General features: G+C 34.8%; 1 protein-coding gene and 1 long non-coding RNA gene across 2 annotated transcripts; both read right to left on the bottom strand.

Annotated features, from left to right (window-relative positions):
* Nucleotides 1–728: 728 nt before the first annotated feature.
* On the bottom strand, nucleotides 729–10,712 carry LOC125822461 (probable starch synthase 4, chloroplastic/amyloplastic). Its single transcript, XM_049501860.1, has 15 exons — nucleotides 10,519–10,712; nucleotides 9,923–10,057; nucleotides 9,330–9,434; nucleotides 9,010–9,108; nucleotides 7,133–7,262; nucleotides 5,466–5,516; nucleotides 5,256–5,366; nucleotides 4,808–4,917; nucleotides 4,452–4,620; nucleotides 3,668–3,754; nucleotides 2,325–2,396; nucleotides 2,130–2,243; nucleotides 1,322–1,383; nucleotides 1,134–1,230; nucleotides 729–963 (listed from the first exon to the last, which is right to left on the bottom strand). The coding sequence occupies exons 1-15, from the start codon at nucleotides 10,677–10,679 to the stop codon at nucleotides 835–837; spliced, it is 1,632 nt and encodes a 543-aa protein (XP_049357817.1). The 5' UTR covers nucleotides 10,680–10,712; the 3' UTR covers nucleotides 729–834.
* An 876-nt stretch (nucleotides 10,713–11,588) lies between these two features.
* Nucleotides 11,589–12,018, bottom strand: LOC125822463 (uncharacterized). The gene is made up of 3 exons (XR_007442649.1): nucleotides 11,929–12,018; nucleotides 11,781–11,835; nucleotides 11,589–11,685 (listed from the first exon to the last, which is right to left on the bottom strand). It is a non-coding gene; the product is annotated as an uncharacterized LOC125822463 (long non-coding RNA).
* Nucleotides 12,019–12,789: the final 771 nt, after the last annotated feature.

Below are 12,789 nucleotides of genomic sequence, written 5' to 3'. Positions count from 1 at the left end.
GCACATTTTATGTGATCAGTTTTTCAATTTTATCCTCATTAATACTTTCTCTTTCATCAATATTCCTATATCACATATTCTCAATATTTTCCTCCCATATTCCTTCCAATTTAAGATCTTTTTGATGATTCTAGGAGCAATTTTTGTGATTTGAAATCATCAAGTATCTTTTAATTGATTTTTTTTCTCTTTTTTATGAAGATTAAATTGGTATCCATCTATATTTTCATCTATTTTTATAGGGGTTCAATTGAAGACTATCAGTGCTGAAACTCGAAATGGCTAGCGACAGTAAAAAGACATATTTTTTTAATGTAGAAATAAAGACGCAATAAAGATTTTCTGATTTTTTTCTTTTAAGGTGGCGGGACAGGGGATGGGTGACATAGAAGCAGGGGTGGAGCCACCTTATACTAAGGGGTTCATCGGAATAAGGGGTTCATTGTTATATAATTTATACATAGTTAAAATATTTTTTTTATGTATATATAATAGATGTTGAATCCCCTTCGGCTACTTCATGTGTCTATTTCTACAGATTTTGAACCCCCTCATTAAAAAAATTGGCTCCGCCACGGCATAGAAAAGGGGAAAAAGATTTTAAAATAAAACAATGTTTTTCATATCAATTATTCACTAGAGAGAAAATTCAATTATTCGTTTAGAATTGGCAATGCCCTCACTTGTGTCCGTCCTATTGACTAAAACAATTACTCTGAAAGAATACGCATTCTAATACATTTTTTATTAAGTTAACAAAAAACCGTCATGTAATAGGCACCCATATGATATGGCATGGACAGAGAGATAAATAGGTGAATATGTAAAGAAAATCTACTTTACAAGTTTTTTATTGCTGTATATGCAGAGATATGAATGTCGCAGCACTCTGCATCCCACGAAAAATCCTTTGTCATGGCATAGACGATCGATCTTCTTGTCCCATTTTGATGGGTTATTCTTCTGTAATAACATGACATAAAGCAAGATTAAAAAAATCTGCTCTTTTTCGGGAAGAAAAGTACTTACCAGAAGCAGACAGCTGAGTGAGAGTAAAGTTTCTCATATTTATTAGGTTCTTTCGGGTCCATAGGGAAGGTGTGGAGAGACTTTCACAAGACTCAACTACTTACAAGTTCATCAATTGCTTGGTTCAGGGGCATATTGGAGAAGGTATCATTGATATAACGAGAGAATTCGGTGCCCTCAAGATCACGATCCACAAAGTGCCTGTTCATCCAGTAATTCTCAGCAAGCAAGGAAATAACAAACCTTACAAAAAGACATTTTTCAGCTTATTTTTCATTAATTGTTAACTAACCCGTATTTACTGTCGGTAAAATCCAGTAGAATAGGCATAGCTCCATATCTCATGGCCTTGAGCTACAGACATGAACAGAGAAATGTCAGGAGCACTACAATTTCAGCATCTAAGAAAAAGCAGACAGAATCTAATGACTCAAAAGAGAATCAAATATGATGTCAATTAAGTGTCATTAACAACGTTCATCAATTAATTGTGGAAAACAAAGAATGTTGCATGTATTCTAAATTTTTAGAACCCTTCTTCACTTCTCCAACCACGCATCATACTGAAACAAAATGTGTGGCCAATGTCTTCCATGGTGAAATGTAATTCTTCATAATAAAAGGTTACAGTATTTCCCATGGCAAATATGTACACTAAAGTGTAGACAGACACCTAGATCTGTGAACCGACATGATTGCTAGAACATAATCAGCATGTGGATATTAATCCCATCGTGTGCCTAGAACAAAGGATCGTTTAGATAAACTGGAAGTTGGTAATAAGCCGTCTTAGTATTTAAGGATGTCCAATTCTACTATGTAATGATCGAGTTACGCTAATGTTTTATGGTTTCAGCGTTCTTTGTAACTTGAAGACAATGCTTTAGGCTTCCAAGTTCTATATCACTCCTATGTACTCCTTTGAATCTTTAGTAAGAAGATAGGGTCCAGCATAAGTCATAACCCCCCGCCCCCCCCCCCCCCCCCAGGTACATGGTAGTCTATTTTTTGCTTTTTTAATTAAAAAAGCATGCTGTTTCATGTTTCCACATTAGTCCACAAAAGATTGCAAAAGATAGAATTTTGCGGAAACCACTTACTGGTATTTGGAGTACTGTATCATCAAAAGAAGGGCATAGCATGATGTCAGATCCCGCAAGTACTAAATGTGCTAAAGATTCATCATATTTATTAAGAAATCTCATGTTTTCATCCTGTGGTATTGAAAGATTCAACAATAATTTTAGTTGCAAAATCTTGTGCAATTATACATTGCAATGAAGGAATGCAATTACCTTGAGTTCCTCCTCAAAATATTCTAATGCCGAATTTGAACCAGGAGTTTGACCCGAGCCCATGAAGACAAACTGCACGTCACCAATTTGAAATTCTCATTGGTTTAAATAAACTCAGAAGGAAGACAAAATAACAGATATAATTTTTTTAGTCATTAGTTTTCCAAATAGAAGTGCAAACCTACCTGAAAAAATCATCAGCAAAGCTACGACATCAAGAGACAGACATACGGAGAACTAGGGGTGTACATGGCCGAGTTGGTTCGGGTTTTCCAAATATCAAACCAGATCATTTGTGTCGAATTTTTAAATTTATAAACCAAACCAAACCAATAAAACTCGGGTTTTTTCGGATATTTTCGTGTTTTTCCGGTAAAGTATTCATACAAACATATAATTTACTTGTACTTCAAATATTTCTTTAGTCCTATCAAAATACAAATATCTAAGGTATTTCTTAAAAAAATAACACAATATGATATGATTAATGACACTAAAATATCCAACAAAAATAATAATAATGAAATCGCGTAAAACAAATATTGCAAATTAACAAGTCATAATGAAAATGATCATAATTTAAAATACTAAATCATGCTAAAATAAGTTTAATAAGTATTAGTTACATGACTAAATATTAAAAGAAATTAAAATTAAATCATGTATTTTAATTGTCTAAATCAATGTAAAACTAAAGAACAAATATTCAATATTATTGTCATTCTTAGTGTTGAATTGATTTTCTTTTTGCATTAGTATTAATTTGATTTTGATTTAAGCTTTATTATAATTACTAACATTTGTGGACTATAATCTTTATTGGACCATTCATAATTCTAAGTTTCAAACTTGAAATAATATATTAAAAGATAAAAACTATGAAAAAGTACAAGAAATATTTAAAAATTATATCAAAGTAAATATTTTTATGTATAAAATAAAATTTTAAAATTATATATATAATGTCGGGTTGGTTTGGTCTCGGGTTGATTTTTTTAGTTAAAACCAACCCAAATATAGTCGGGTTTTTTTTTTCAATACCAAACCAAGTCAACCCAAACCACTGGTCGGGTTTTTTTTCCGGGTTAACTCGATTTGCGGTTTGGTTCGGTTCGGTTTTCGGTTCGGTTTTGTACACCCCTACATAGAACCATGACTTATTTGAGAAAAGCAACAACAACTACGCCTCAGTCCTAAACAAATTGGGGTCATCTATATGAATCCTCAATGACCATGTTTCTCCATTTAAATTCATCCTAAGGCCAAAAGTACTACGAAAAATAAAAAGTACTAGAATTTATTTTCCTTATGGAAAGCACACCAAACTTATTCAGAAGAATGACCTGAACACCTCTCCTTGAAGCCATCCAAATAAGCGTCTTGAGGTTCTCCAGTTCAATATCAGAGATGTCTGAGAAGATGCATCCTACCTGAAGATACATCATTAATAAGCTAAACATATGATGATACATCAGTTGAACACAATATTAAATTTGAACTACAGTAATGATGTCCTCATCTGGTCACACTACAACAGATGGATGTCTTAAAACGAAGCAAGTTATAATCAAGAATCAATAAAGGATTTCATTGAGAGCAAAAGAGGCGCACATCAAATCGCATGTCACCAATCTTCCATGGAATAGTACCTAGAGAAAATTACCAAGAGGAACCATAAAGTTCAGAGAGAACATTTGGGGTTTAGAAGTTCCTAAAAGGCATCCAATAGAGTAAGGGACATAAAATTTAGCAGCAAAGCAGACATTTTACCCAATTCTATTAAGAACACCACTGTTTTCCTTATGGAAAGCACACTCAATGTCATTCATACTAAATGAAAGTAAAATCATCAGTATAAAGTGAAGAAAATGTTTGTTTCAAATTTCCAGAAACTCTCCCCCCCCCCCCCCCCCCCCTCAACTACTTTGTCCTTCTAACTTAAGTGATACTTACTCATATAATAAAATATTATGTCCCTTGATCAGTGGCAGCACATAGTTAGGCAGACTGACCTAGACAATTTCATAAAGAAGAAGCTAAAAGAAGAGATAATCTTTGAGAAATCCCCATCAATAGTGTTTGGTTATAAACTTTTGCAGGTAAATCTTCAACCAGAGTAAAACCTACAAGAACAATGGATGCTTTCTCCTGCAACCCCAGATGCTGCTGCAACGAAACTTTGCAGACATATTTCCCCTTCATATTATCTGCACTATAGTTTTGTGGAAGAAACTTATTTACTGAAGGATCCCAAGCTGAACTGTCGAATCCAGGAGGAGCAACTACTAACTTGTCCCTACAATCAAGTTGTATTAACAAATGAAAAGCAGCCCCATAAACACCAGAGGGGAAATAATCCTAAGAGACTACTAATCTGTTGCAGCAAGCAAAAGCATCTCTAGAGCCTTTAGCAAAGAATAGAACTTGCCAAAGAATCATAAATCCATACTGGGCCTGATTGTAAAATATTGAAGAACACATACTTGTGTATGGTTAAGGTGGGCTCAAGACCATGGCTCGTAGCATGAATTGTCTGCCCTTTTGTTTGCATGGATGACATTATGATAACATTGTTGGAGTAAACCACTCCAACCTGGACAAATACAAAGGAGCAAAATGTTACATGATGCACACTAAAAGAACTCAACTTTGTCTGGAGATAATCCATTGAATGAGAAAACCAAAAGGCAAAAAAAAATGAAAAAGTCATATTTATGGGAAAATATAAATGAAAAGCGTAGATGGGGGGTTCATGTCGCCTGTTTTCAAGTTCAAACTCTCTCCAATTATCATGTGCAGTGAATATGAAGTAGGAATCCCTTCTAATGGGAATACAAATATTCCACTTATGTGACCAAACGGCATCCAGTAACTGTACAGTCAAGCATCCAATGGAAGCAAACAGTTAAGAGGTCAGAAAGCATCAAATACCTTCAAAACATTGACAAGATGGGATTTGTTGTTATCTTGCAGACGGTCAAAACAATGTAGTCCATAAGGATCAAGCCCACATAGGGCTAACTTTTCAGGTTGCTCTACACACTGACACATATGACATTCAGAGATTGTCAAGAGGCTTGGTACATTTCAAAACCATTCTAAGAGTAAAATAGTAAATGAAACACATAATGGGGCTCTTGCCTGAGACTCAAAGCTTTGACATGTCAACATTATCCTGGTACCTCCAAGTCCCTGTACATTTGAGAAGGAAAAAACACATCAAACACCATAGTTTTTGTCTAATTAATACCACAAAAAGAGCATCATAGAGAGAAAGCAGGACTAGTCGCCTGAACCGTGTTAAAACAAAATTCAGTTGCATTATATGTGAAGTAATACATTTTAGTTTACAACCGCAGAAGAAATATATAACCAAACCCATCAAAATTACCAGCAAAACACTGTAGTTTTTTCATGTCAATGGCCCAATTGAACAATAAGGTCAAGAGGACATTCGGTAGGGAACTAAGAAATCAAATGCACATCTCCTAAAAGGTGGGAGGGATTGGAGTTAATGATCTAAGTGTCTGTAACAAAGCGTCGTTGAGTAAGTGGCTATGGAGATTTGGGGTGGAGGTACAAGATTTTGGGAGAGGTGTGATGGAAGGAGGTGGAGAACAAATGATGTCACTATGCCTCATGGGTGTGATTGTGGAGGAATATCATGAAGGAATGGGTAGAATTTAGAAACATTATATCATTCAGGATAGGAGAGAGTTAGTTTCTGGAGACATGGTGTGGGGATAACTTGTTTAGGGCTGGGCAATCGGTATTTCGGTTCGGTTTCGATTTTTTTTTTCGGTTTTTTCGATTTTTGGTTCTTGTATCATGTGTACCGAACACCGAACCGAAATAATTCGGTTCGGTTCGGTTTTTATTATTTCGGTTCGGTTTATATTATTTCGGTTCGATTTTTGTTAGTTCGGTGGCTGGTTGTTGCTGGTCGATCGCTGGTGGTCGCCGGTGGCTGCTGCGTGCTGCCTGCCTGCTGGGTGTCGCTTGCATGTTGGCCTGCTGCGTGCTGGTCGGCCGGTCGTCGTTGGCTTGTTGCTGATCGGCCAGTCGCCGGAAGTGGAACTGGAAAGTGGGAAAATAAAGTGACTGATGTGCGGCTAACTGCTAAGAAAAGATTGAAAACAAAAATCTGAAAAGTCAAAAGTTTGAAAAGTAAAAGGCTAAAAGCTGAAAAGTGAAGTTTGACCTAATTTTGTCTATATTTTTATTATTTAATATTACTAATTAATATAATATTAATAATATTATAAATATAATATAATATATTTCGATAAACCGAAATACCAAAAAATACAAAAATTCATACCGAAAACCGAACCGAAATACCAAAAAATACAAAAACTCATACCGAATACCGAACCGAAAACCGAAACCGAAATACCAAAATTCTTCAGTTCGATTTGATATTTCGGTTTTTCGGTGTTTATGCCCAGCCCTAAACTTGTTGAAAGAGTATCATGCCAAAGGGAGTTGACAATCTAGCAGATTCAGAGGATACAAAGTGAAGAGATCTTTTGGGACCTGAGATTCTGAAGAGATTACCATGATTGAAAGGTGATTGGGTTTCAAAGATTGTTTGCTTTGCTTCAGAAGCAAGGCATACCAGTTGATAGCCTCTAGCTTTTTCTCATTTCATTAATGAAAAAGATATTTACTTAATCAAAATAAAAATAAAAAATCAATCAAATGGCTCCACGTTGAAAAGAAACAGAGTGACGCTAGATCTATCTTACTAATAGTAAACATGTAGTAAGAAGTTTATCGTTATTGAATGCAAATGCTAAGAAGTGAACCTTATTTACAAAAACTTCCCAAAACAGTAAACCAACAATAGATGTTTCCCAATTGTGTATATGAAGCACATCCGGGTGCTTTCCTGCTTTAACTATATAATCCAATGAAGCACGAGAAAAGTAGGTGAATCTGTCATCAAATGATAATTCAGAGAAAATCTTGAAAATACATGTCACTACTTGACAACTGAAGACTTAAAGTAAACTACTGAAAATGTAAGCCCATGCAGGAAGAATAGATCACAAAACACCACTAACACTCAAATACAGGTGACTTAGAGTAACTTCTTCAACCAACTAGCCGGTTGCATTGCAGAGATATTGGGGGTGGGAAAGAGTGAGGGGGTAGAGTGTATACAAACACACTGCCCACTAGTAGGTGTTTTTTTCTAATTAAACTATCAGATCTACGGACATACACCTATGCTTGAAGAATCAACCATCCAAACGTACTTAAATCTCAATAACATGGTCTTCAAGTCTTCTATTGCCATACAACATGGACAATTCTGTGATGAACATGCTATTGCTCAAAGTCATGATACCTTTATTTGCAGTTTTTTGCCTCATTTACTCCTATCCTCATATCACAAGAATTAGCCGAAGAGCAATTTAAGAAACTTTCTAGGAATTATATCTTGTTGAATAAAGAGAAATTCAGTAGAGATAGTTGAATCTAATCTAAGTTAATCATGATACGACCCCAACACATCCACCAGTCTAGTCAAACAGAAAAGTATTCAAAAGCTAGCCTTAAGCAATTAGGAGTTTGTTTGGGATAAAAATATAAAGAAGTTCAGCAAAATTTAACAACTTTGCAGAAACGAGTCATTCTCTACCAGACTTCAGCTCTAAACAACAAACGAATACTAGCATTTTTTCTATCATTGCTACAACTTAGAAAGAGCTAAAATTATTTAGCATTAACATATCACATTGGATCTTGACCACATTTGACAGTGCATTCTATCAGTATGAATGTTACTGTCCTTTAGAAGTTCTTTGATTTCATAAATGTTACCTAAGCAGGTATACAACAAATAAATCATGTCTTTAGCATAATCAACTGATTCCTACCCTCTTCCAGTCAATAAGCTGCCAAGTTTTAGGTTAACGAAGAATAGTGTAACCATTCTTCTCAACATTGGTCCAACATGAATTCATAATTATTTTTACAAGTCTGTGTGGTTTAAACAAGTGGAAAGCAGGAGAAGATGCAAAGACAACTAATTGAGATTCATACAACATATTAGGAGAAACTCTCTGCATTTGAAGCAAACTATAGAATGCTGCAAATTATTATTAGATATTAAACAAACAACTGGTGCATGAAGTATGTTGTTTATTGAAGTCCTTTCCAGTTAGAGTCAATCAACCTTAACCAAAAATAAGTACTATAATAAGAGTTGATCAATAACATCATGAACTAATCCAGCTGAAAGGCTGTATTCTGAGAAGCTTTCGAGTTCTAATCACATTTGATATCAAAGAGAGTGTTCCAAAAAAGACATAAACTTCCCAAGTCAGATATAAAGACAACGCATAAGAACATATTAAGTCTAAGATATGCATAAATAAGCGCATTAACAATATCTAAAAAAGAAGAAAGAAAAAGGCAAGAAATAAAAGGGATTAGTTGAGCATCAAATGGTAGTATTGCGGAGAGAATAGAGCAGTACATATTAATCAATAATCAAATATGCATCAAACCAAAACCAGTTGGGATCAACTACCAGAATAATCGGAAAAGTACATACTTAGAAAGAAAGAAAAAAGTTTTATGAAGTTAAAAGTTTAAGAAAGGGAGACAATAAGATGTATGAAATTCTTATCCTACTTCATTCAATTGCAAGGTTATCTGAATAGAATCAACAAACCGTTCAAAATCATTTAAGTAGCCATATATGTTCTCACAGCCGAAAAATGCTGAATAGTATAGAGGTTCTATGAAAGTCACTCCAATGCCACAGACAACCCTGTATAACAAAAAATGCAAGGTTTACTGTTGTTAGCGTCAGGATAAAGTTTGATACAAACAGTGTGATGTAGGTTTAGAGACCAACTCATCACTTCCTAATTGTAAATAATATCCATGTACTTCCAGTTCCCTGACAACAGCCTCACCCCATAAAGGTAAATAGATCAAATATTTCTCTTTCTTTTTTTAGAATTTATAACACACTAACCAGAAACTCACCCAGTCCAGATTCTGTTTCCATGCCGTTGACCATTAAAGTATGACTGGAACTCCGCCTCAACTTTTCGTAATTCATGAACTTCATTTAAATTTAGGCTAGCATATCTGTATCAAATTTATTCAGCAAATTTATACTTAATTTGGAACGTCTCATCGATTCAAACATAGTAAACACGAAGAGGCAGCAGGCATAAGAATATTATATGAAAGAGAATACCACCTAGGCATAGACACACAGTTCACAGAAGCTTATGAGTGCTTAACTAATATATGTCTAAAAAATTGGTGTAACGAGATCCAATATGAATGAATACAGGTGTTGGTTCTCCTGGAACTTAGCAGAGAGTACCTTTTAGTAACTTATGTAACAAGTTAAATTTGCCTTCTAAAAAAGAAGATAATCGAAATAGATCTTTAGTTCCTGTAAATAGAGTATATATCCCATCTCTTTTCATCTATATATCTGAATCTAAATTGGTTCTTCTAACGCCTCTTGAGATTAGTTCCAGAAAAGTATAAATAAAGAAATTGCAAATGCAAGCTTTCATCATAAACCAACCAAAAATGAGAGTGGCAAAAATATTCTTGATTACTTGGGTAAGATAACCTCGACCAGATTTCCCTTTCTTTGCAAGGCACGAGATAATACGGTTACATGTGGTGCCAAAGATCCAACTGATACCACTGGTGCCATTTCAGTACAAATGTGGATTGTGTGGTATCCTGACCTGAACAACAGTATAAAAAGAAGAACAGATGAAGTCTAGAAAACACAAATGTAATAAATATCTACTACTAATACACACAACTTAGGGGACTACAGTATATAACAAACTTATAACTGACAACGATAGAGGGAAGACAACAAGCTGGGGTAAAGGGAAACTATCAACATATTGGTGTTAAAAGAAAAACAAGCTAATTCAAATCATATACCAGAAGAAAATTCTAATTCACCTGTGTGACATCTATGCTATATCCTTCAGGTCAGTTTCACCTTTATGATTAAGAAAACTTTTTTAAAAAATAGATCACTAGAACTATGTTTAATCCAAAGAGAAAATCAAGCAATGGAGTATTTCGGTGAAAATTGTTAAATAAATACTTTTGAAGCAATTAAACTTTTGCCAAAAGTTTGCTTCTAAAGTCATACCTTCCGAAATCAGTCAACACATTGTTGAAAACTTACTTTCTACTTTTCCGGGGGAAGTGGCGCAGCTCTACCAGAAGCTCAGTGTCCTGTTTATGCATTATCTCAGAGAAATTATCAGTTATACTACCTATTGAATCCATGACCAGCCATCTAAATTTTGATGCCTCCTTGCTGCCAATCAAACTGGTAAGAACCATAGAGTATATCCTTAGTAGTAACTCAGCACTAAGTGAGAACTTATCTGTTTCATGAAACCAACAATGAGATCTTGGTTTTATCACCACATGCAAACTCTCTGGAACATGTGCCAAGAATCATCAAATTGACTAGGATAAGAAAAAATGAGAAGATACCAAAATACAAGAAACAGGATAAGTAAATGCATACTAAGTCGAAGACTCTGACCATTATATCTACAACTTCCGCATGTAACAAGAATCACTTCATACATCTTAAATGGCATTTAGAAAGTTCTGTTTTAAACTATCAGACATTAGTCTTCTGTTGAAACTGAAATGGATAACAAGACACAAACTTTTAAAAGTTGGGGAGATACGACATAAGATTACATATCCTGCATAACCAAAATCTAGCACAAGTAAAATTATCAAAAGAGACCAAAATGTACTTCATCAATTTCATACATTTTCAACATGATTAACCTAAAATACTCTTCCTCTTTATCATTGGTCACCTTATTGGTCTTATTTGACTGGGATTGCCAGCTCCGGCTGCTTTTCTATTCATGTTAGTTGACATGTTTTTCTTCACTGTCATTTTATATCTTTCCCATTACTATTTGATTTGTTTCACTCGAGCCGAGGGTCTTTCAGAAACAGTCTCTCTACCTCCAAGAGATAGAAATAAGGTTTGTATACACTCTACCCTCCCCATATCCCACTTTATGGGATTTCATTGAGTATGTTGTTGTTATTGTTGTTGTTGAATGAGATTGCCCCTCTTATGGTGGGTTCATGTGGTTGTTCACATGTAGGGTATTATGTTTTTCATTGAAGGAAACTCTCTGATAGGTCCTGCAAAAGATAAAAGAAGAATGCAAGAATAGTACCACAACCTTTTCTTGTATACATCAACTTTATTCTCTTTAGTTGCTCGATTCTATCAAGCAATGAACGTTTCTCTCTTTTACTCTATCAAGCTCTTCCATTGTAAAGATGCGTTATTTGTTCAAGTACAAGATATCTAGATAGAAGGCATTCAGTAAATCAAAATAAGAAGACGTATTACATATGTACTAAGTAAACTCGGATGGACAAAGTGCATCAACAATAACTTACTCTGTTGAGCTTCTCTGAAAAGTTTCCTAACGACACTCCTCATTTGAAGAATATTCTATAATAAGAAAAAAAGACGAAAAATATTGCAGTAGATGAAAACACGTAGTAAAGCAAGATTGAAGCAACTGAAAGAAAAACACTGCAGTACCTCATCACTACTCTGGTTTCCCAACCTATGTTGCAAAACAATATAGTATTTTAGTTACAATAAAATGGATAAACTTTCAGTCACACAGAAAAGCTAACTTATATGAGAAGGGAGAACGATGGATTCGTGCTCACTCTAACTGCAAAGGTCCACTAGATGAGCCATTACTCTCTGCATTCTTCCTGAAAAAAGTCGAACAAATCAAAACTGTAAGAAACATACAAGGAATGGAGTATTTATATGTTATCCTATAAATATATGATGTAATGATACGGCGAACAAATAGCAATATTTTTTCCAATTTTCATGCTAGACAAACATTTATCTGTTATAAACTTTCAGGAATACCATAATTTCGCTTAAACAAGCAACAATTAAGAGAAGGAAATAGAATCAGAAGGGAGCTAAATGAGCTATACTAGTAAAATGTATTACAACAACAACATACCAAATGCAATATAGGGTTGGGTGTATGCAGACCTTACCAGTAAAATGTATTACCTAACGCAACAAATGGAGGAAGCTTGAGAAGGTTTTCCATTAGACAGAGAGAAGTTGCTCCAAGAAAGAAGAGTTTTGCTGATGGATGAATTGGAAAGCATCACCGTGATCATTTGTCCGCTTGTTGTTACAGTAGCGAGTACGAGTGGGATAGTCTGACAGAGAGAGACGTGAATTGCTAGCTATGATAAATGGGAGATTTTAATACTTTCTAGTTTCTACCGTCAAGTGTCACGTGATTTGTTCAAAATGCCCAAACACTCCTTCTCCTAACTGTTTACAGCACCCCTCATAATCGTCAAATTAAAGCGAGGTTGACGTGGAAAAATTTAAATTAGGTTAAATTTGACTAATATTTTA

This window comes from Solanum verrucosum, unplaced genomic scaffold (genome assembly GCF_900185275.1).
Source record: "Solanum verrucosum unplaced genomic scaffold, falcon-dt-bn FXZP01000103.1, whole genome shotgun sequence".
NCBI lineage: Eukaryota > Viridiplantae > Streptophyta > Magnoliopsida > Solanales > Solanaceae > Solanum > Solanum verrucosum.
Note: the sequence above shows the minus strand (reverse complement) of the source record. Positions and strands in the feature narration are given on the sequence as shown.